The 25,095-nt window shown below is 42.1% G+C and overlaps 2 protein-coding genes across 2 annotated transcripts in view; one reads left to right on the top strand and one right to left on the bottom strand.

Moving 5' to 3' along the window:
• Window positions 1-5,260: 5,260 nt before the first annotated feature.
• Rnf4 (ring finger protein 4) lies at window positions 5,261-24,271 on the bottom strand. The gene is made up of 8 exons (XM_034508661.2): window positions 24,006-24,271; window positions 19,200-19,360; window positions 16,357-16,483; window positions 13,980-14,059; window positions 8,871-8,880; window positions 8,353-8,512; window positions 7,769-7,817; window positions 5,261-7,389 (listed from the first exon to the last, which is right to left on the bottom strand). The coding sequence occupies exons 2-8, from the start codon at window positions 19,206-19,208 to the stop codon at window positions 7,240-7,242; spliced, it is 585 nt and encodes a 194-aa protein (XP_034364552.1). The 5' UTR covers window positions 19,209-19,360; window positions 24,006-24,271; the 3' UTR covers window positions 5,261-7,239.
• Zfyve28 (zinc finger FYVE-type containing 28) overlaps window positions 24,032-25,095 on the top strand; it is a 128,950-nt gene continuing 127,886 nt past the window's right edge. Inside the window, exon 1 of the mRNA XM_076938312.1 lies at window positions 24,032-24,154. The gene's annotated coding sequence lies outside the window, so the exon portion shown is untranslated. The remainder of the gene's footprint in view (window positions 24,155-25,095) is intronic.

Here is a 25,095-nt window from a genome sequence, read left to right as displayed (position 1 = left end):
ATTTAAAAGGTTGAGAATTACTGTCATAGGTAAATATCTATAGTCACCCCCTCTAATGCTCAAATATCATTACAAAGGGGGGGGGGGAAGAAAAGAAAAAGAAAAGACAAAAAAGCGGTGGAGTGCTATATGACAGTTTCCTTCAAGACTGAATCATTCCATCCTTCAGGGAAGCTTTTGCTTTTAAGCAGGAAGTTAAACAACTCAAAATAGCTTCAGGAAGTCCCTGAAACCAACCAGATTCACTAGGCCCCTCCCTCTCAGGCAAGCCAAGTTATGAAATAGACTCATACAAACTAAGCTAAAAATAATACTGAGGCCAAACCAGCTGAGATGTTTGGAAGAGGTTGACAAATTGAGTCACTTAGAAAGGACACTCTTCAACCTGTTGAGCTGCCTGTGGCCTGTATTGTGTGCTCCAGGTTCCCAGTGTTTTCGAGATGTCACCTGTGCTGTGGGGGCTCTGGTGATGCAGCTGTCTTTCAGTCATTTCTGCTCCTGTAAAGTAACCAATCTCCCATATTCCTGTAAGGAACTCCAACTTTTTGCTCAGCTCTGGACCCTGAGTTCTAAAGTACCAACATGCCATGGTTTACCAACTTGTTGGACTTTGGTGGTATCCATACTTCCATCTGTTGTGGGATCCCTATCTGTGGTGAGTAGATGTGTGTGCTGCATCTCCCAGAAAAAAGTTTTGTCACACAATCCCATGAGCTGTGATCCTGGACTGAATAAGGAACTAAGCTGAGCACCAGATTCCTCTCTGATTTCCGTGGAAGCATTGTCAAGAGCCATCTCCTGACCCTACTTTTTTTTTTTTTGGTTTTTTTTGGTTTTTTTTGGTTTTTCGAGACAGGGTTTCTCTGTGTAGCCCGGGCTGTCCTGGAACTCACTCTGTAGACCAGGCTGGCCTCGAACTCAGAAATCCACCTGCCTCTGCCTCCCAAGTGCTGGGATTAAAGGCATGCGCCACCACCGCCCGGCCTGACCCTACTTTTTTAACTTCCTTGGTATGATGAACTATATCTTCTGTGAGTAGAAATAAACCCTGAAATTGCATAGTTAGAACATGTTTATTGTCCGTTTGCTTAACTTTGGTGAATTAAGTCCTTAACAATGTTTTGTATGTGTGGTATGTGTTAGATGTATGTGGGTGCTCATGCCTGTGCATACATGCAGAGACCAGAATATGTCAGGTATCCTCTATCACTCCCTACCTTATTCTCTTGAGATACAGTCTCTCATTAAATTTAAGAGTAAGACACAGTTGCCAGTGAGCCTCAGATTCTCTTGTTCCTGGCCATCACATTGGAGTTACAGGAACAAACATAGACAGTTTTACCTATTTATTTGTGATAAGATCTGAATGCAGGTCTTTATGCCTGCACAAGCACTTAGGCAACAAGCCATCTCTCCAACTCCTATGTCCATCTCTTTATTTTAGTTGCTATGTGTTCTAAATACTGGTCCTCATTAAATAACTTGCCTTCTTGCTTATTTTGGGACAAGGTCTCACTGTAGTACAAATTAGCCTGGAACTCACTACTGGCCTTCAATGTGTTGTGATCCTGCCATCCAATTCAAGTGCTAGGATTGTAGGTATGCACCAACACTCCAAGTAAACATTTTTTGTCTTTCCATTAATTTTAAATTATGTGTGTCTGCATGTGGGTATATACACAAGTACTGGGGCCTGTAGAGATCCGAGATGTCAAATGCCCTGGAAGCAGAGTTACAGACAGGTGTGATCTGCCTGATATCAGTGCTAAAGTTGAACCCAGGTGCTCTAGCAGAGCAGGCTGTGCTCCTAAGTTCTGTGCCATCTCCCAGTCTTCTTTTCATTCAATTAGTAGTATCTTTTGGTATCAGTTTTAAATCTTTGTTTTGTCTTTTGAGACAGGATTTCTCTGTAGTAGGATAATTTCAGGCAGCCATTCTCAACCTAGGGGTTGCTTAAGACCATTGGAAAACATTTACAATTCTACAATGGCAAAATTAAAGTTATGGTTGGAACTCATAACATAAGGAACTATACTAAAGGGTCACAGCATTGGGAAAAGTTGCAAACCACTGGGCTAGTAGCTTATTGGCCAGGTTAGCCTAATTGGTGAGCTGTAGGCCAGTGGGATACCCTATTAGTGTATATAATGTTCCTCAGGATTAAACTTAAGGTTGTCCTTTTGCTTCCATATACACAATACCCACTGGCTGTTTTTTTTTTTTTTTTTTTTTTTGGGGGGGGGGGGAGGTTGCTTATTGAGATAGGGTTTCTCTGCACAGGACTGGCTGTTGTGGAACTCTGTAGACCAAGCTGGCCTTTAGCTTACAGAGATCTGCCTGCCTCTGCCTCCTGAGTGCTGAGATTAAAGGTATTTGCCACTGCTTTTTTTTCCTCACTCTTTTCGACCCAAGAACAACTTGGGTTAGTTGGTAGTCTTAGAGGCAAATACCTCCACCCACTGAGAAATTTTGCCCATCAACCAAATACTTCGTTAAATAAGAGGGATGTATTGGAGAAATGGGTCAAAGGACCCAAGTTGGAGTTGTAGCACATGTATTGTGTGGCTTACAATTTCCTATATTAACTACAATTCCAGAGGATCTTATGCCCTCTTCTAGCTGTGCACACCCAACATGCTCATGGCACACATACACAGTCATATGTAAACATAAGTTTAAAATATTTTGTGTGTATTTGCACATGTGTAGGAGCCCAGAGTCCAGGAGGGTATCAGATCACCTTACCAGGTGGAGGAAAAGATGATTGTGAGCCACCCTTTGTGGGTGCTGGAAACTAAACTCTAGTACTTGTAGTGACAATTTTGGAGTTACAGTTTCTTTAAAAACAGGAATGGTGTGTATTTTCATTTTAATCCCAGGTGTGAGATACAGAGCTGCTTCAGACTGTCCACAGCAGTTGATTATATTTGCCTCATGCTCTAGCAGGGGTATGATTTTGCCAGCTACAGATAGTGTCTGCCGATTGTGTGATGTTCGAAATTCTGGGGGTGTATAATTGCTAGAGCTTCCAGAGGTGGGGTGGGTTGTTGGTTTCATTGTCAAGTAGCCATGCACAAAGAAACAATAATAAATTAGATATCCAGTTGATGAAGATCCAACTTCCCCCAATCATGCTCCTAATTGGCAGGAAGTAGCCTAAGGATAGTGTAGCTCTTTCTGACGCAATTTTATTTGGGAATCTTCCCTTTCCTCTATTCTTTTTTTCCCCTCTTATGCAGTGTTAGGGAGTTGAGAGGTTCAACGAATAAAGGTGATGGGTGGACAAAAGAACCCACTAAATAGCAAAAGATGGCTACGAGCACAATTAAGAACACTTGTTGCTCTTACAAAGAACCTAGGTTCAATTCCTAGCATGTAAATGGTGGTCCACAACCATCTATAACTCAAGTCTTAAGGAATCTGACACCCTCTTCTGACCTCCATGAACACCAGGCATGCACAAAGTACACATACACACAGGGAGGCAAAATACTGATGCACATGAAATAAAATTAAGAAATGTAAAAACTTTTGTGCATTGTTATTTTGCCTGCATGTATGTTATTGTGTAGCATGTGCACACAGTGCCTTATGAGATCAGAAGAGGGTAATGGGTCCTCTGGGACTGGAGTTTCACATAATTTGAACCACGAGGGTGATGGGATTCAAACCTAGGTCCTTCTGAAAAGCAGTCAGTGTTAACCTTAACTGCTATCTTTTCAGTGACCCTAAAAAATAAAAAATGCTGAAGCATATAGGTGTCCACTATCTGCACTTCAATTATAGGTACAGATATTGTAAAGGAAAACAAAGTCTTGAGAGTTAAAAAGGATGAGCAATTTAGTTGTAGGCATGTACCTATATGTGGATTAAAATGGATGTATCAAAGTCAATTAACAAAACTAAGCTATAGACATCTTTCTGTGGTGTGCTTTAAGAATTCTTCCTTTTCTATACCAAGCTAATTTGAGGCCTGCCTCCCATTAGGCTCTTCCCCTCTCCCTTGAAGAGTCTTTTAAGCCTCACTTGGACCTTAGCCTAAAGAATGGTATTATTTGTGGGCCTGTGTGTGTTGGGGGCTGCTACTGGAGTTTCTAATATAAGGTACTTGAAGTCTAAAAGTTCCCTCAACATCTTGCCACAGGAGTGGGCTTGGGAGGGCTGTGCCTCAACTCTTTCCAGTATTCTTTTTCTGAAAAACACTGCCTTCTGGGCAGCAATTTCCTCAGTTCAAATCCTCTGGATAGGTTACACTTCCTGCGAAAGCAGGGGTATTCAACAGGAGTCACCTAAGACCATCAGAAACAGATATTTACATTATGATTCTTTTTTTTTTAAAACTATTTATTTATTATATAAGTACACTGTCACTGTCTTCAGACACCCCATAAGAGGGCATCAGATCTCATTACAGATGGTTGTGAGCCACCATGTGGTTGCTGGGATTTGAACTCATGACCTCTGGAAGAGCAGTCAGTGCTCTTAACCACTGAGCCATCTCACCAGCCCTACATTATGATTCAAAACAGTAACAAAATACTTTCATGGTTGGGGTGACAACATAAGGAACTGTGTTGAAGGGTTGCAGCATTAGGAAGGCACTGTGTCGAGAGTGTCTCCTGGTCTTCATCTTCTGATTTTCCATTGGATCAGTAGACTCTGGTAAACACACTTGGAGATGCAATATGGCTGTGTTGTCATCCACAGCCAAGTGTGAACAGAGTAATGAGAAAACAGTAGTCAGCACAATGCAGCAGCTCTTTGTAGACACATGGATACTTACACCTGCTTAGCTTCTCTGACAGGGTTTTTCTATGGCAGTGACTATGGACTAGCACGTCCACACGCTTTGGAGTTGACTTTCCTGACTGTAGCACAAAGTATCCCAACAGCAACCTTGGTAATGTTTGTTCACAACATCCCTGGAACTTTCATTTCCAGCCAGCAACACTTCTCAGAGTAAACTTTTCTAGTTTTTGTTGTTGTTATTATGTCAAGGCAGAGTTTATCTGTATAGCTTTGGCTGGAACTCACTCTGTAGACCAAGGGGCCTCAAACTCAGAGGTACACTTCCCTTTGCTAGGATTAAGAGTATACACCACCATGGCCCTGAAATAAACTACTTTTCAACATTGCCATGCCTGAGATGTGGTTCTATATTACCCTTTGGATGAGCTGGTATTCTCCTGCCCAGACCAGGTACAAATCACACTGAATGCACAGCACACACTTTAGTAAAGGATTCCAAATAACTAAAAGATACTTGGTTCAAATTGTTTTATTTCCATCTTTAATACTAGTCCAAAACAGACTGATACCCATGAGCATAGTTTAAATGTAACAAAGAAAAGAGTAAAACTATATACATTAAGGAAAAAGGAAAGAAAATCTCTTCTATACCAACCTTTTCCTATTAAAGCAGTTTCTGATTAGAAGAACTAAACACATCTTTTTCCCAATTTAATTTAGGATGAAGTAATAGAACTTTTATGATCAACTTCATAAACCGTCTTTAAGGAGAAAACAAAATTTTAAGTGGGTGTCACCAGTGAACTGGCTGCATGGTTGCCTTGTCTCCTTGAAGTCTGGCTATCTTAGAGAACTAACAAGACCAAGTCCATGAGGCCCATGGGGAACTCAATGGCTGTGACATCCAATGGGAGGGCACATACCACACATCACAATGATGAGAGTTAATGCTCTTACCCTCTGAGTCCATGTAAAAAAACTTATTACTCTCATTCAAACTAACTGAAGTCAAACAGTTAAAAAGTCAGAATGAAGAATAAAACTATTTTCTTTTCACATAGAGGAGGGACACTCCTTCAGCTCCATTTAAAGTGAGTTCTGTGCTGAGTCCCTGCTCCTTCAGAACAGTAAACTGAAAGTCAGTTATTGCTAGCAAAGCTCCAGTGGTCCCTTTTCCACCTCAAAGATGTTTCACACAAAAAGGCTATTGGTTTGGCTTGAAGCCCTCTGAGGAAGTAATCTGGAGGTGGAGGCATGCTGGCATTCAAGGCCTACCCTCTACAAGCCATTCTGTGCCTGGTGTCCCCAGGGGCAATTTACTACCTCACTGTCTTTGAGAGCACCAGAGGCTCCCACACATATAGAGTGGAGCAGAGATTGTTATGTGGTCCCACTGGGAGAAAGAGGCACCGTGCTTTGCCGACCAAAACCTATTGAGCAGTCAAAAGTCCAGAGGATCAAAGCTCAACTGGCTAGAAGAGCAGCTTTGGAAATATCCATCTATTTGAGGGGTGTGGGAAAGCCAGGGCAGTAGTAGGTTAAGTAGGGCAACAGTGACTTGGGCAAAAGCATGTAAGTGAATAGCTGATAAGGCCATTGTTACTGCTACCACCTCCTGATATCTATCTAGACAACACAGGACACATCTTAGCAGAAAAGAGAGGACACTCAAACACTTGCTTGTCCTATTAGCCTTGAATGTTCTGTGCCAGGCAAAGAACTTTGGAGCATTCGTAGGGTTCCTGAGAACAGTTGGTGAACAGAGATGGGGTGGGATGGGCACTGCTCCCATAGGCAACACTGGGCTGAGGATACTATCAGTGCTACATCTTCCAGATGCTGAAGAGCAGGTGAAGAATGGACTTTATTGCACTTTCTCATTCTTAGGAAACAGGATTGCCCTGCAGAATCTCTTGATTTGCAGAAAACACTGCACATCAATAATAAGTTTCAGGCAGAATTATAGGTCACCTCTGCTCTCATGGGAAGGAAAACTGAAAGTCCACCAGCTAGGCTTTTCATGGGCAGTTTATGTACTGGTATCCTTGGGCTATTTGGACTGTCTAGCCAGGTCACTGTTTGGCAGGCAGAATAGCTAACTGGCAGGTGCCTTGGGAAGGTTCTGCAGCCACAAGAGCTGGGACAAACTTTCCCAACAGGGAAACTACTTGGCCAATGTAAGCTCCATAGAGGCTGGGGCCATGATGCTCAACTCCAATATGCCTGACTCCTTTTTTCCTACTCTGGGCTCAGAACACCCAGAGGGGCAGAGATGCTGATCTGATCTGGGAGAATCCCTGGATCGTGCTCCAAAGCATCACTCTGGAGATAACAAAAGGATCTAAGGGGTTGGAAAACAAAAGACCAGTTTTACATCAGACATTGATTTTTGAAAGTCTTTTTGAGCTCAGGAAACTGGAGGCAGATACCATGCAGAAAAGCCAGCCCGGCTGTCTGTCCATTGGTCTATCCTGAGCAGTTGTGAACATTTCATATGTAAATGGGGTGGTATCGTTTATGGTTGATCTTTTTCCTACAAGTTGGGCAAGTGTTAGCATTCTTAAGGGAATCACGGAGGCACTGGCTACAGAAGACGTGGCCACATTCTGTAGAAACAATGAGACGCCCATTCTGCACAATCTAGAAAACATTAAGAGAACGGTCTTAAAATATCCTTTTTTTTTTACAAGGACCCTAACCCACCCATCACCAAGGAGACCAGTGAAACAAAGAAGGGGCTAGGTTATATCAGAAAAAGCAGAAGCATATACAACAGTCTCAGAGGTTCAAATGCTGTCTGTATTAACAGATGGCAGACAGGACTTTCCCAGGTGCAGCAGTATAAAGTGGTTATGGGGGACCTCAGAAAAATCAGCAGCTTTTAGTTAGGGCTGGGGCTAAAGATAAAATGTACAGGGTCCATTGCCAACTGGCACAATTGACTTTGACATACACACTTCCTCCAAGTTTTTTTGGAGTATAGGTTAATACCAACAGGAGAGACAATTAGGTTATTTACCTCAGAATATCCATCCATGCAGATCGGACAGCTGACAGTACCCGAGGTCCTAAAATCACAGTGCTTTACATCAGTTTCTAAGTAAACTCAAATACTCCATTACACCCTGTAAAGCAACTTTACATAAGCAGTCTGTATCTTCTACCAAATCTCTCATTTTTGCTAAGTTAGGACAGGTATCTAAAAAACTTGAAGAGAAACTAATTACTCGAAGGAAGGATTGGGTTCTAACAGCCATTGAAAAAGGGAATGAGAGAGAACAGGTCTAAAAGAAAAGATGTGGACAAGTAGGCTTGCCCATCTCTTTTGCTTCCAGCATCCTTGCTAGTGGCACCTGTAAAACAACCTGCTTGTACCCACCCCATTAGTGACAGACACATCCTGGTCATTGTTGATATGGCTGGCTCCTACTGTCTGTCAACTGGTCTATCCTGAGCAGACAGCTGAGCCCAGCCCTATATTCCAAATATGCCTAGCTGTTTTGAAGATACTTGTTCTAGAGCAAGTGCTCACATACCCAATAGCAAATGCAGTATCTATATACCCCAGCCTCCACCCAATACAACAGCAGCAGAGCACTTTACCTGAGTCCAGTAGCGCCATCATCCTTGGTGCTTCGAGGAGTATGGGTAGTCACGTACACATCTTTGTCCCTAGACAGTTCCTCATCATCACTGCTCACCACACAGCTGTCAGCATGGTCTTGGCGCAACCTCCTCCCATTTCTCCTTGGCCTTCTCCTTTCTAAGGAAAAGGTCACATTTTCAGCCATCTTCACCTAACCCATTTACCCTAGTGTCTCTGAAGACCATTCCTCCCCCTTGAGATCTCCACAGACAAACTGCCACCATAGTAGCTGTACCCTCAGTAGGTCCTGTCTAGGTGCAGAGGCTAATCATTTGCCTTCTCAGAAGAAAGCTCAGCCCCTGATACCACAGCAGATATTTTCAATAAAACCAACAAGTCTGATCAAAGGCATCTTCCTGCCTAAAGACCATGGAAGGACAGTATGACAAAGCCTGCAGTGCAGTGGCATTTATTTATTCATAACAATTCTCACTAAATGGGGGGGGGGGGAAGGAAAGAAATGAAACCAGCTTACCTTCAACAATCTGAAGAGGGTGGGGGGTGGGAGGGAAAGAAAAAAAAGAGTGTTAAACATCCTGACATTTTATCTGATAAAATAAATCTTGTATCTAACACACACACACACACACACACACACACAGAGAGAGAGAGAGAGAGGTATGACCCTCTCAGAATTCTGTTGTGCTCCCAGTCCTCCCTTACCCCCAGGGAAGGGAAATGATGTGTATGTCTATAGACCACCTATGGTCATCTCCAGGTCAATGAGTCATATGTGCTGAGTATGCATCCTATGAGTCAATATGCTGAGTCTTATCCCACCTATATCTGGGAGCCTAAATAACACATTTGGATCTGTGCATGACCAAAGAGGTTGGGTTACTGTCTGTAGCATTATATCCTGTTTACAAAAACAGAGGCCTAGCCCACAAAGGTAGGCTGAGTTAGAAAACAATCCGCAAAGCTCATTGCTGCCCACAGCCAACAGATGGAACCTTCGGAGAAGGATTTGTGCTATTTAACATTATAAAAGATCAATTAGGTATTATTGTGAATCAGTCTTTTTTTTTTTTTTTTAAACAAGAACTAAAACATTTTTTTGGTGGCTCAGAATATACATTAATGTAGCCAAAGATCTTGGTTTCTGATCCATCTCTGCCTTTATCTTCAAAGATTTGAGGTGTGTACCACCACACTCAGTTTTACACTGTCAATTTCTACCAATTCACCTCAGATCACTGCCACATTCTAGATAAGGGAAACATTCAAGTTATGGGAGGAATGGCTGTAAGTTTTTCCTTTTTAACACACAGGATGCAGCACTTTTGAAAAGCAAAAACCATGAGTCCCCTAGTGTCCAACCCTGTGTCACACTATCATACTCTTCATCTGAATTTCTTTGCAGCAAAAATTTTGGCTCTAGACAGCTGTGGTGGTACAAGCCTTTAATACTAGCACTTAGGAGGCAGAGACAAGTGGATCTGAGTTCAAGGCCAGTCTATATAGCAAGTTCCAAGACAGCCAGGGCTACACAGAGAAACCCTGTCTCTAAGCCCCATGGTCAATTCCCACCTTCCACATTATTTGAATAACTGGGCTCACTATTATTTGAAGGATGTAGCCCACATCACTGTCTACTTCAAAGGCCCTAGTACAGGGTGGACTCCACTGCCTGCTCTTCAGTCTAGAGCAGCACATACAGAAGCTCCTCTGGTAGGATGATACTATTAAGTCCTAAGTTCTATCAGAATCAAACCAAGAGCCTCTTCTAGGCTTTTTAATACTAACTCACACCCCACCCCTCCAGACACAGACAAACACACACGTTAAAACTCCTTTAAGCTTGACTCCTTTAAGCATCGATCTTTGGCTAAACTGAATATGGCCACTCACAAACAAAAATGAAGAATAAGGTAAGAGTAGTAAGGGCCAGAAATCCCAGCACTTGGATGTAAAGACAAAAGGTCCAGGAATTAAAAGGCCAGCTATATAAGGAGTTTAAACCTAGGCGACATGAGATACTGTCTTAAAACAAAACAAAACAAAACAAAACAAAAAAAAAAAAAAAAAAAAGTGGAAATTACTGTTAAGTATTCTCATTCTCTGCCCCTGAAGACTAAAGATGGTAACTAGAAATATGGAGACCGTCTCATCACTAGGGTAAAATTCCATAGAAAACTATAGGTTGGCACAACAGAATTCTACCCAAAGTCAGAATTGCTAAGGACCATAAAAGTATGCTCAGATTTTGGCTAACAGAGCCACTGTTGCCCAGGGCAGATCATTGATTAGAGAAGTGCAAGGAGCACTACATTCAGTTCCCTAGGAGCTAAGGGGTGCAAACTTATTCTCAATAGTGTGTATGAGTCAGAAACAGTTCACTGCTAGGCTGTGCTCAATTCAGAGCAAGATCTGGACTCTGAGCCATCAATCAGGAATATATGTTCTATTATCTCTAGGACCAGAAAGCTATGGTTAGGCAGCCACCAGTATATCTCCAGTGTCCAATCCTGTAAAATTCCCCTACCTCCTAGAATAGCACAATGCTTGCTAGGCATGGGAGACTGAATGAAGCAAGGCAAAGAGTTAGCAGGTTATCAGGGATGTCTACTGGAAGAAAACAGACATGAACAGATATAACACAAGCTTGGACCACTGATCTGGCTGAGAAGCCAAGTCAGGTGGGGTGTGGTAGTTTAAACCTTAGCCTCAGCACATGGGAAATTCAGACTCTTCCTCAAAACGATAAAAAGATCTGTTGATTAATTTTTCCCTTTTCATGTTCAAATGGAAAGCTATACTAATTTATAGTGAGTGGCAAGCCAGGTAAGCTTTCTGTGCTGCATTCTGTGCTCTATTCCTGTTAAATACCTACTCTAAGGAGGTCTCCTTGCAGACAGGCGAGAGCTGTGGCCATCCCTCTCTGACTAGGTGTAATAAAGGCCACAGAGACACCCAGTATTATTGGAAGGGGTGAGCTAATCTAATGTGTAAAGGAATGGAACCTGGGTATTATCTCAGAATGAAGGGGGAATATATTTTTTAATATTTATTTTCTGTGTATCAGTGTTCTATCTGCATGTACACCTGCATGCCAGAAGAGGGCACCAGATCTCTTTATAGATGGCTGTGACCACATGGTGGCTGGAAATTGAACTCAGGACCTCTGCAAGAATAGTCAGTGCTCTTAACTGCTGAGCCATCTTTTCAGGCTGAGGGGGAATATTATTATGTATATGCAATCTGAAGTGAATTGGTCATTATACTAAGATGCTACTATCAAGGTCAACTCTTCTGAATCTTTTGTCAGTGTTACAGGTAATTTCCTGACATGTGCAGTGTTTGGACAGGAGGCACATTTTTTTTTTTTTTTTTGTATACTCACTACACTGCTATACATGAGAAAGTTTTCTAAATTAAGCTCAGTGAAAAAGCACTTTTACTGCTTGTATGGCTCCCCAAATTCAATTCCCAGTACCTGTGGTAAGAGACTCTCAATGCTTATATTTTTTCATTTCTTTTAACTCTTTGGGGCTTTGGACTCCTTTAAGAGTTGGAACAAGCTAGGCAGTGGTGGCGCATGCCTTTAATCCCAGCACTTGGGAGGCAGAGGCAGGCGGATTTCTGAGTTCGAGGTCAGCCTGGTCTACAGAGTTAGTTCCAGGACAGCCAAGGCTACACAAAGAAACCCTGTCTCAAAAAACCAAACAGAGAGTTGAAACAAAACACACAGGAATCTGCTTTCAGGGTTTAGGATATGTTGAAAACTTCCCCCAAATTGTGTTCAAGAATTCCTATCCCACAGATACAAATCAGTATACTCAACTTGTCTGTTCTAATAGTTTTTGTGTTATCAGCAAGTTCACCTAAATACCAACTTCTTACTGTTTCAGTAGGTAAACCTGAAGGCAGTTCAAATACCTAACAAATACTGTTATCTATATCTTCAGATAATATTAGCAATTTTATCAGTTTAATGGCCTTTGATAATTCATTATAATCAACAACAAATAGAGAGTGATTGGAAAAAAGAACTGTGAAATCCAAGCAATTCTTTTATGGCTGAGGTAGTTTCTGTAACAAATCCAAGAGTAAATCTGAAATAAGAACCCAAGCCTCTTGTCTTCATACCATCACCATTGGGCTTTGACCTATACTCCTTGCCCATTCATTCACTGTCTAGAAAGTTCTCTCACTCCCAACTATTCCTATTCATTCAGGGACTCCTCTACTCATAGCAGTCTTTACAAAGTTTGAATAGATTAATCTGGAGTGGGGCAGTGCCAGAATATGGAGCCTAAACCATGAACATGGATGGAAAGGTAGGAAACCCAAGGAAGAAACCTGTATATATCAAAAGCAGCCCAGACAAAGGCACAAAAGGAAAATGGCCGATTTGCCACCCAGCATAAGATCGATGTTTTTTTTTTTTTTTTTTTTTTTTTTTTTAAGAAGTAGAACCCCAGCTCCCTTGTCAGGACCTGGTCAGATACTTGAGTATTCAAGAAGAGAGATTTGGGGCTTTCTGAGCACTTTCACTGTTCACCAGCCTACTCCCATCCTTGAGAATGTTTTTCCTCAATAAACTCTATTTCTATTACTTTGAGACAGGGAAGAAAAGGAGAAGAAGAAAAGATTTGGTTCCACATTCCAGCATTAGTCAGCAACTGGAGTGTAAGGAACTCCAAGGAATTGACAAGGAGTAACAGTAAGTCTATGTATAGTTTTGTAAAGGCGGCCACTTAAATTAACCTGTTCTTGTTTATCTTCCATAGTTCTAGTCTATATCCAAGGAAGCCATTAATCAATTACATGGGAGCCAATGTCCTCTGAATTCACCATAGACTTTATGAGGATACCAGGAATGATATTAGGACAACCTAGTGATTTCTAACTAAAACCACACCATCTATTTCCCTGGTAGCCTTATACCATAAATGTTCTTTTCTTTTTCCCTCGAGACAAAGTTCAACTACATAACCTAGGAACTCTGCCTCTCAGGAGTTCGGATCACAGGCATGTACCACAATACCTGGTTACTCACCCCTTTAACTTTTTGTTTTGTTTTGTTTTGTTTTGTTTGAGACAGGGTTTCTCTATGTAGCCCTGGCTGTCCTGGAACTCACTCGGTAGACCAGGCTGGCCTCGAACTCAGAAATCAGCTTAACTTTTTAAAATTTATTTTTACTAGTTTTTTTGAGACAGGGTTTCTCTGTATAGCCCTGGTTATCCTGGACCTCTAGACCAGGGTGGTCTCAGAACTCAGAACTGTCTGACTCTGCCTATCAAGTGCTAAGATTAAAGACATGGGTCACCATGTCTGGCTTTCTGTCTTATCTTTTAAAAAAAATTTATTTTACGTGTATGAATATACTGTAGCTGTATTCAGACACACTAGAAGAGAGCATTGGATCCCACCACAGATGGTTGTGAGCCACCATGTGGTTGCTGGGAATTGAACTTAGGACTCTGGAAGAGTACAGTCAGTGTTCTTTCTTTAACCTCTGAGCCATCTTTACAGTCCCTTTCACAATCTTTCCAACCCTGACCAGTGACCCAGGAATCAGATGCAGATATGGGTCTAGAACTCTTACCCAAACCAGCCAACTTTTACTCAAATGCTTACCACAACAGAGTCATTGTGAGTCAGGTCCACAACCACAGGCTCTAAAGATTCACAGGTGAGGTCCACGATTTCATCTCCAACTTCAAAATAAAGCAATTCAACAAATATCAAGAGAATAATAAGGCTGTACTCCTTAGGCTTGGTTAGTATTACAAACATGGTATAGACCTATACCAAAGTATAAAAACCCTGATACAAAAAACGAAGACTAACCCTCTTTCAAAAATGAGCATTAAAAAGTGCCACTCAAAACATTTTGCTAGGTGGGCTGTATGAATTGTATAAGTCCTAGAGGTGTACATGTGAGGACAACCAACCAACCAAGGGGCTTCGCCCCAGATAAACAGTCATGTCCAGACACCAATATCATTAATTAGGGAGGGCATGCAAAAAACATTTACAAGTATTTTTCTTTCTGATTGCTATTAAAGAATATGAAGTTTGGAATTTTATCAACAGTATAGGTCTAACATATTCTAACTTGTTTTATCTGCTTATATCGAATTTCCCAGAGCTAGGTTTGATAGCACACACCTGTAATGCCAGCACCCAATAGATGGAAACAGGCAGATCTGTTTTAGAGTTCAAGGCCAACTTAGTCTACACAGCAAGGTCCAGACTACTGAGGGCTACATAATTAAAAGCCTGTCTGCCTGCCTCTTTCCCAGGTTCCATAACTATATATACACATACAGATATCTAATGCAATTTATACCAATCACCACTCACTTTTCATAAAAAAGAATAATTGCTACTTGATCATAATTTACGGATCCATAAACTTATGGGCCTTTTGTTTTTCTTTTTCCTTTTTTTCTTTTTCGACACAGGGTTTCTCTGTGTAGTCCTAGCTGTCCTGATACTCACTCTGTAGACCAGGCTGGCCTCAAACTCAGAAATCTGCCTGCCTCTGCCTCCCAAGCGCTAGGATTAAAGGCGTGCGCCACCACTGCCCGGCTGGGTCTTTTGTTTTTTTCAAGACAGGGTTTCTCTGTGTAGTCTTCCTGGCAGTACCCGAACTCAAGAGATCCACCTGCCCCTGACTCCTAAGTGCTGGGATTCAAAGTGTGCACCACTACCACCCAGCTATGAGTCATTTTTTCTGCAGATACAACTGCCTCTTCCAAAGGTACCAAACAGGAAGCTTGTGAATACCATCTTGTAAAGGTGACAGAACTGCCAACAACGTGACAAGTGCCACACTGGAAGCAGCTGCAAGCCCTGAGACTGAGTCCATGTTTTTGTTCAGTATCACAGTAAGAGAAAGGAACCTCCTATGAGCATAGAGGTCCAGAGTCCTAATCTGTAAGTAAAGAGTGAATGAAGGTTATGAGGAATTTACTTTAAGAAGTGAAACTAAGTCCACACAGAAAATGAACACTACCCTGGTAAGTCCAAGAAATCGATCTTACATTAAGTAGCTTTTTTAAAACTCTAAGATAGCTGAGATCAAGTACCGATTCCCTGATATAACCCCTTAATCATTTTTTTTCTTTGCAGGGCTAAGGACTGAACAAAGGCCTTGCATGAAACACATGCTCTATATTACTAAGCTATGTCTATAGCTAACTGCTTCAACAGTTCTTGGGCATGAGTTATAAAAACAACAGAGAAAAGGGGTTTAATCCAAGCACCTGACACTTCCTGAGAAGGCAGGAGAAAATCCAATCTAGCCTCTGCCTAAACCTAGCTCTAACAATGATACTACTGACAAGTTTGTCTTTAGAAGTTTTGTCTTAATGAAAACCAAAGAGGAAACTCAAGTATTCCACCAAGCTAAACACAGTGAAGTTCATGAGTTCAAGTGGCTGCTGCAAAATCCACTAAGATACCACAATACCAAAGGACGCAGTTTTACTCATTGTTTCTATAAGCTGTGAATGCTAAGTCGGTCTTAAGATTACACATGCATAGTATAAGAGCTTCTAATAGCTAACATTTGTAGGGATACATGGTCTCAAGGGCTTTATGGCACCAATTCAACTTGCCCTAAATACTATCATCATTCCCTAAAACAGAAGATGATAGGCTCAGGAAAGTGTGGCCTGGGGCTAGAGAAATAGTTCAGGGGTTACAAATACTCACTGCTCTTATAAAAGACTCAAGTTCAGTTCCCAGCACCCACAGGGCAGCTCACAGCCATCTGTAACTACAGTTCCAGGGAATATAATGTCTTCTTCTGACCTCTGTAAGCACCAGGCACACATGCGGAGCACAGACATACACAGAAACCATATACATAAAATGGAAAGAAAAAAGGTGTGACTTTCCCTAAGGCCTCAAGTTGGCATTAACAGGCATAAACTGGGTCCTATTCACATGCACATCCACTATACCAGCACTATGTCAACTTGCACAATATTTCTGGCTCTCTTACCAGTTTCCACAAGTTCTATGGGTTCTGCTTCCAAGGAAATCTCAGGGGTTGAAGTTGTTTCCCGAGTTCGCTTCTGGGTTTGTCTAGAATTCACGGTTCCACCACGCCGCTTTCTTTGAGGATTTCTCTAAGGTCATCAAAGGAGAAAGAAGTTGCTGCATGAATTCCAGATTTAAAAGTGTTTCAGGAAACAAGATTTATAGTATTTTCCGATCATTATAATTGCAGATATAATTATTTCACATATAATTATCAAGCTAGTATATATATCCTTAGATTATACTGGTTTAGTATGTTTGATTTTTTTTTTTTTTTTTAAATTTTCTTTAGCCCTCCAGATGTAGTCGCGTGGATCTTTTGAGTACTAGCTAGGCATGCTAGCACTTAGATCTCTGTTCAGGTTAAGCCTGAACATATCAAATCCCAGGACAGCCAGGGCTTTGTCTCAAAATTAAACACATTATTGCTCAAAATTAAAAAGCACCAATGATGTTATATCTCTTATAGTATACAATAGATTCTGCCAACCTCAATTTTCTTTTATCTTGAGAAGTTTCTCTTGAGAGTTTCTTTGTGTAGCCCTGGCTTCCCTGAAACTTGATCTGTACTGCAAGGGACTAGACCTAGATCTGACTGCCTTTGCCTTCTGAGTGCTGGGATTAAATAAAAGAGACATCATCATGTGTAAAATAATAAAATCTACTCTTTTTCCTTTCTCTACTACCAGGATGAGGAACGAGACTAATTATTAATAAATGATTAGGCCAAAAGCCTTGGCTCATTCTCTAACTAGCTTCTAACTTTAAACTATTCTATACCTATCACTTGGTTAGTTACCTCTTTTGAGTCCTGGCCTGCTTTTTTCTTCACATCTCCTCAGTATCTCCCAATTCTACCGAGTTCAGGTACTTGCTGGTTTATGTCAGTCCCCCCTCAGCTTTCTTGAATCTTTCTTATACTATCACTATCTCCCAGGATCCCCTCTCTTCCCATCAGTGTCCCACCTCTTATTTCCTCAGCTCATTGGCTTTTTTATTGACAGGTGATACTTGTAAGAAATTCCCTCTAAGGCAGGCGGATTCCTGAGTTCAAGGCCAGCCTGGTCTACAGAGTGAGTTCCAGGACAGCCAGGGCTACATAGAGAAACCCTGTCTCGAAAAAAACAAAAAAGAAATTCCCTCTATAACCATGCCTGGCTAATTCACTTAAAAAAATTTTTTTTATCACGTGCATGCATGTACTTGTGCTACTATGCACACATAACATCAGAGGAAAACTTTCAGCAATCAATTCTCTCCTACCATGTAAGGCATGGGGTTATACTCAGGTTGTCAGTAACCCATTTAACTTAATTAGCCACATTTCCAGACCATGATTAATTCTTTATATAAAAAAGCATATCTATTTCATTAATATAACTTACTTTCACTTTATTAAATTTAATAAACTTAGTAAAGTTACATTGATGCCAAATAATTTATTTAGAGTAAGCATGACTGGGTCTGCATGCACATCTATGTCAATACTTGAAGTCATAAAAATGTCTCCAAAGAAAATTACAAGTGGAAAAATTTAGGATAACTTACTCTGGAACCCAAATGACTCCAACCTGTACCTGCCTTACACTGAGCCAAGGATGATAAAAGTGAAAAATCATTCTTTATTTAAAAATCTTTAAGTTTTATTTTACATATATAAGTATTTTGCCTGCATGCATATATCTATGTACCACTCGAAGGCCAGAAGAGGGTATTAGATCTCCATGTAAGTTCTGGCAATCAAACCCAGGTCCCATGGAGAAGCAACAAGTACTCTTAGTCTGAGCCAGATCCCTAGATCCAATTTTTTGCTTGTCTTGGTTTTGGACACAGGGTTTTCTCTATGTAGCCTGGCTGTCCTGGAACTCTATATACAGACCAGGCTGGCTTTGTCTCATAGAAATCCATGTGCCTAGATTAACGGCATGCATCACCACCGCCCAGCCCCAGTTTTAAAATTTTATTTTATTTTTTATTTTGGGTGTGTGATCTACACATTCCATAACATGAGGTTAGAGAACAACTTAAAGGTGTCAGTCAGTTTTCTCTTTTTACCACATGGGTCCCAAGACTCAAACTTTTGTCATCAGATTTGGTGGAAAGGGCCTTTATCAACTGAACTAATTCATAGACCTATAAATAGTAGTTAATACATTTGTGAAGGCTAGAAGTCTTCCTTTGCTACTCTCTACTTTTTTAAGACTTCAATTTAAAAAAAAAAGAAAAAGAAAAGAAAAGAAAGGAAAGAGAATGACAGTGCTTACTCCTTATTGTTTTCTCTTAGATTGGTTGACCATTATGCCCTTGGGAATCAAGCCTCCTCTTTCCGTAAGCACAAAGATGTCTGCTACCCAGTTATTATGTGGGTGATGGGATCCCAATTTCAAGTCCTCAATTCTTGCATAGGAGAAACTTTTTCACTGAGCCATCTCCCTTAGCCGTAGTAATCTCAGTGAATACTTAAATATGGCCTCACACTTAAAATTGTGATCCTCCCTCAATTTATCAATGGATTATAGATTTATTTACTATCTACTTGGATTATAGACAGGTGTATTATCACAACACAGATTTTTTCAGTTTTGCTGGGAAATGTAATCAGGGCTTTGTGCATAAGCAACAGATACACATCCTCAGCTGTTTTTATTTATTTTATAGACAGAGCACTGTCCAACCCAAACTATTGTCAACTTCTAGTCTTTGTAGTTCAACTTTCCAACGTCTGGAATTAGAGACCCAGTACTATAACATGTGGCTTATAGCCCTCTTTAATATGCTGTAAGGGAACAAGGTAGTTAAACTTACTGTACTCATTGTGCTCTCTGGCTTCAATCCACAGAAAAGAAGTGATCTATCTACACCAAGATTTACGGTGTGGCAGAATGTTCTCAATCTCTCATGCCCACTGAATACTCATCCTGTGGTTTACAAATTGGAGCCAACTAGATGTCCAGTATGTACAAATTCTGAAAAACAAAGATACCAACTTGATAAATGTTGCAATTTGTACTGTTGAAAAAACAAATATACACATGCACCATACACACAATTTACCATCTTTTTTCTGCTACCTGATGCTTTGCTGAACATTTTATATAATTTGTATCCTTACCCTACAGGAGGAAAAATACAGAACTACGCAATCCCAAAGTTCACAACCCAAACTATCATACCATCTTCTGCTCAAGCTCTGTTTTAGTCTTTGGGATTGAATGGAAGGTTTCCTGTATTCTAACACTATGCTCCTGCAGCCCTTCCTGGCTGCCTTTTTCTGGCTGTTTCAAATGTAGTCAAAGTATTGTGGTAACTGTAGGATCTTAATGTAAAGAGAAGTTTTAGTTGCTCAATTGGAATATACCAGCTCCTTAGCAAACAGGAAAGGGAACAGAGCTTCCTAAGCCAGTCTCCTCGTCCTATGACTTCACCATCCTTCAAAGGCTCTGAGGGACTAACAGACTATTCAGACCATAGAATAGTTCCAGATTCACTATAATTGCTAGATTCCACTGTACATTATGCTTCTGGTTTTAGGAAGTATCTTACACGAGTGAACATCTATGAAATGTGCCCCTCCCCAGCATATAATATCTCGCAAGCACATCTTTTTAAAAAGATTTATTTTAGATGTGACTCCAATGTAGCTGTCTTCAGACACACCAGAAGAGGGCATCAGATCCCATTACAGATGGTTGTGAGCCACCATGTGGTTGCTGGGAATTGAACTTAGGACCTCTGAAAGAACAGTCAGTACTCTTAACCTCTGAGCCATCTCTCCATCCCCCTCACATCTTATTTCAGAAGAATATAACAAAAATATCTTTGCAATGAGCTGGAAAAAAGCCTCATGGATTAGAGAACTTGCTGTGAAAGGAAGAGAACTTGAGTTAAACTTCTATAGCACCCACATAAAAAAAGCCAGACATGGCAGCATACCTGTAAACCTCAATGCCCAGCCAGCTCAGTTCAGAAAACACTTCAGATTTAGTCAAACTCAGTTTCAAAAAAAGGGTAAAAGGCAACACACAAAACACACACTGTGCATGCAAAAGGAAAAAGAGGAGACCTGTTTATTGAGTGCTAAGAAATAGACACACATATTTTGGCTGTTCCATTAGCCACTTGACTCATTTTAGGCTCCTTAGATTGGCTACTACAAAATGCCCTGACCTATATGCTTCTTACCAATTTGAGAGGGAGTCTCCTAAAACCCCACTAATCCACTACTTTCACCAAGTCTTTTCATACTCCACATTACTGATGACCAAACCAATTACATTCCACATTCCAAATCTGTTTTTTTTTTTTTCTTTAGAGATAACTAAGGCCAAGAGTCAGAACTATCTATGACAGGAACCAGTCTTTAAGAATCTACCAAAGAGAATCTAGGCAGGAAGGGACATCCATCACATCAGTCTAATAGAAAGGAAATGTGTAGGCAGAGGTTAGAGGTTATATGAAAGAGCATCCTCTCCAACTACAAAGGGTTGGGGGCATCAGAATATTACTTTTATGTGCAAGGTGCTATCTAAGGACTATATGTATGCTCTTCCTATTGTCCTGCTCAATCACTGAGCTACATTCCTAAATTCCGATAATCTAAATGTGTGTGCCATGAACAGTTTTGTTTTTTGAAAGGGTTTTGTACCCCTGGCTGACCTGGAACTAACTCGAAGAGATCCACCTACATCTACTTCCAGATTAAAGGTGTGATTAAAGGTGTGTGCCACCATGCCTGACAAAGAACCTATACTTTTAATTGTTATGCTAAGACCAAAATTAGAGGTATTCCAGAAGAAAACTGTAACATGTAAATTTAGTTAAGGAACTCTTGATTCCTTTCTTCCAACACAATCCTCCAGCACTATGACCTCAACAAGAGCTCCACCATCATTAAGTGCAAAGGAAGTCCTCAATGTGACAAGGCTTTATCTACTTTCCACCTTTTTAGTATTTTGCTTGTAACAGATGCTATAATTGGTTGAGGGAAAATTATAATTGGCAAAACAAACAAAAAAAAAAGGTTGCGTTTTTCTTAATGAAAACTGCATTGAAATTATATGGCTCATTAGATGCTTTGAAGAGATAACAGGTAACTGAGAGAAACGGCAGGGAAATTATTTTGATTTGAACCTAGGATTTGGCACACACTAATAAACAAGTGAACTACCACTGAGCTGTATTTATCTCCATTATGTAAGAATCTGAGTTCAGATTCTAGTATCCATGTCGAATGCTTAGACACAGGAGAGTACTCACCTGTAAACTGTACTGTGTGAGTGTGGCGGTGGGTGGATATGAGACAGGAAGCCTACTAAGGCCTAGAGACCTGGTCTCAAAGAAATCGGATAAGGCAACACTCGTCTCTGGAAGCACCCACAGACAGAGTGAGGCTAACTCACTTGCCCAGAACTCATTCCACAGCCCAGTTACTTGTGATCCCCTTGCCTCAGCCTCTTGAATAGAAAGGATCACAAGCATCGGGCCACCAGTTTGGCTATACTTTATTTCTTGAGAGACATGGAAGAGTTTCAGATCTAGGGGGGAAATGGATCCTTTCAATACATGTAAAATTATAGTCTCTATCAGGAAACAAAGAGACTTGGTAGTAGGATTCTTACAGACTCTGATGTTATAAACCCATGATCTCTGCTATACCAGAAGCTGAGTCAAGAGGACTGCCAAATTCAAGGCCTGCCAGGACTTTCAAGAGTTCAAGGGTAGCCTAGGCAACTTAGGGAGACTGTCTTAAAATGAGAAGTTGGTTTACCATAGCAGGTAAAGCATTTGCTATATAGAGACCTGATAAATTAATTGAAGTAATCTCATAAAAATGTCAAGAGCTGGCTTCACAAAGTTGTCTTCTCACCACCAAATACATATCATGGCACACAGGCGCCCACATTATACACACATCAGTTTTGGTAATAACAAATAAAGAGGATCAGAGATGTAACTCAGTAGTAGCAGAACTGCCTAACATGCTTGAGGCTCTGGGTTCAATTTCCAGTCCCAGCAAAAACAACTTTCCTTTGGGGGGTGGGGGAGAGACAACAACCAAGGAAACAAAACCAGAACTGTTCTTGAAACGGAGTGTCAAGTAGCCCAGGCTAGCCTCGTTCCATTTAGAGTCCAATATGATCTTAGATTCCTGATTCTCCTGCCTCTTACCTCTGAAGGCTGGAATCACAAACACTCTTCAAAGTATTTAGAAAATTGTTATAAAAGATCCCTTGATAGAAAAGAAAAATTATTTGATAACTGTGAAAAATGTAGTCAATTATGTCTTTAATCCCAGCACTTGGGAACCAGAGGCAGGCGGATCTCTGAGTTTGAGGCCAGCCGGGTCTACAGAGTTCCACAACAGCCGAAACTATATAGAGAAACCCTGTCTTGAAAAACCCCCATCCCAAAAAGTGGCTAACACTGTTTAAAAAGGAAGCTTTTTAAAAAATTATAGTTGGAGGCTCAGGTTTAAGATACAAAGATAAGCAAGACAACTTTCCACTCATTTTGTATGGAACTCACACGTAAAGCTGTGCCCAAGTGTTTTCTCCATCCATTAAAAAGAAAAAGCACCAGGTGTGTGTGTGTATAGGATCTGGGTTGGAGAGATTCCCTCTCACCATTGTCTCACATTGTCATCTGGTCAGGAACAAGAGTCAACTTGCAAGCTGTCTTTGGACTTCAGACTACCTCGCTTCTGTGGACCCGTCTCTCCCAATCACTAGGGCAACCTAAACTGAACGCCAGACGGAAGAACTGAAGCTTAAAATGCTCATGGGTAAAGTTAAAAAAAAAAAAAAAAACAAACCAGAAACGCCCAGATCTGGACTCCTGCCTCCCTCGAATCAAAATGTGGACAATGGCGTCCACTACGAACAGTGTTAAAGGTTAAGGGTCAGGTTAAGTTTCCTAATTCCTGTGTAGAGATGTGGCCCTGAGGGAAGAACCCGAGAGAGCACGGGGCTGGGCTGTAAGTCTCAATCGCACGCTTTACTAACCATAGGTGTGGCCGCAAGCGCCTCTGGAAGCCCAAACCCCATTCAGTTCCAAGGCCGGCAAGCGTCCTCAGCACTCTCGCAGCTTAGATAAGAGCTGCCACGAGGCCTGGGTGGCCCAGCAAGCTCGCAGGCCTCAACAAGGCGGGGCGGCGACGCCAACACACAAAGGCTGCGTCGTCAGCAGGGAACAAAAACCTAGCTGAGGTTCTCTCCAGTTCGCCCGCCAGCCAGATGAGTGACCTTGGGCGCCCCCTCCCCTCCTTGAGCCTCAGTTTCCCTTCTTACTTTGCAAAAGAGGTTCTCCGGGCAGGCCGCGGGTTGGCGAGCGGAGCCCCACACAGAGATTTCCCTGCTTCCGATGAGTGCGCCGCTCCAGGTTCCGACAACCGCGCGCTCTCCCGGACAGAGTAGGCAGAGGGCCCAACCCCGAGAGGCGCGGTTCCGCGACTGGCGGGCGGGCACCAACTCCACCGCAGGCCAAGAGGCCGCCCACGCTCCACGCCCGCACCGCCCTGACCCGCCGCCTCCACCCGGCGAAGCCTCGCCTTACTTGGAGCTGGTGTTATCAGCCAGACGACGGCTGGGCCAATGCGCTCGAGCAAAGACGTACCTACTCCAGCAGCCGCCGAGGAGACCCGCTCAAGCTAGACTCCGCCGCCTCACGAAGATCCACTTCCGCTCGTCCGGCACCGGCCCGCCCTTCACAGTCTTTATTGGCCTTCTCCCACCTTTACACCCGTGCTCTACCGGTTTAGGAGGGTAAGTTGCAATTTTATTGGGTGAGGAAACCATCTATTACCACTTAGAAATACACCTTCTTCCGGCCACGCCCCCGCTCGCTTGCCCGAGCTTCCACTTCCCGCGAGAGTACCGCCGGCCGCGCTCCTCCCACGAGAACTCGGAGGGAGGAGTCGTTTCTGGGGCTCCTCGCGAGCTGCCTACTGGTTGTTTTTACTTTTTGTTTGGCTTCTGACCTGTTTTACTGTGGCCTTCGGCTGCACCTACCACTAAGCCGTAATCGCTGTCAGTCATTCCATATCCTTCTCGGTCTCCTCTGTCGTTAATGAGGCGTACCGGAGAACCGCACAAGGACCCCATTTTCTGGTGATCAACAGGCAACCAGGCCCGGGTTCGCACCATAAATGCCAGGCTCTGAGTAGGCATGTCGGTCCCCGGACTCTTCCTCTCAGGGATTCCATCATCCGGAATCCAGGGGGCTCAGGTATATGTCTGGGAGGCCTACCTGGAGGAAGCTTGAGGACTAGACAGGAAACAACGTCCGGCTAGACATTTTGTGTGCTATAGCCGGGGGGAAAGCTGGTTAGCTGCCCAGTGTGTCAGGAGCAGGGGCGAGGGGTGAGGAAGGCATGAGAGAACACAAATGCCTACAGTCCCTCGGAAGAATGGCTAGAAAGAACAGGCCTCGCACAAGACCAGGGCCTGGAATTGGGTAGGACATCTCATTTTACAGTATTTCTTACCTAAATCTGAAAACCAGTATAGTTGTGTTGGATGGTGGCCGGTGCCGGGATAGGCCATACCAGCCCAAAGCAGTTCCACGTGGCGCAGTTTTTATTAGGAAAGAACAGGGACAAAGAGGAAGGAGAGAAAGACAAGGGAAAAAAGGTCGAAGATAGAGGGGAAAAGTATGCCTGTTATCTAGGCTGTGACGTCTGTTCTCAGGCGAGTGTGAGGAGTGG

Source organism: Arvicanthis niloticus, chromosome 7 (genome assembly GCF_011762505.2).
Source record: "Arvicanthis niloticus isolate mArvNil1 chromosome 7, mArvNil1.pat.X, whole genome shotgun sequence".
NCBI lineage: Eukaryota > Metazoa > Chordata > Mammalia > Rodentia > Muridae > Arvicanthis > Arvicanthis niloticus.
This window is presented reverse-complemented; position numbering and strand designations above follow the sequence as displayed.

Bases quoted from the DNA above. Each gene is read 5' to 3' on its own strand.
- Rnf4 (XM_034508661.2), bottom strand. The intron at 14,060-16,356 runs GTAAGAGAGCCA...TTTATTTTGAAG, and splicing joins CATAGAACTTGTGGAAACTG to TTGGAGATGAAATCGTGGAC. The intron at 7,818-8,352 runs GTAAAGTGCTCT...CTGTGATTTTAG, and splicing joins GATGGCGCTACTGGACTCAG to GACCTCGGGTACTGTCAGCT.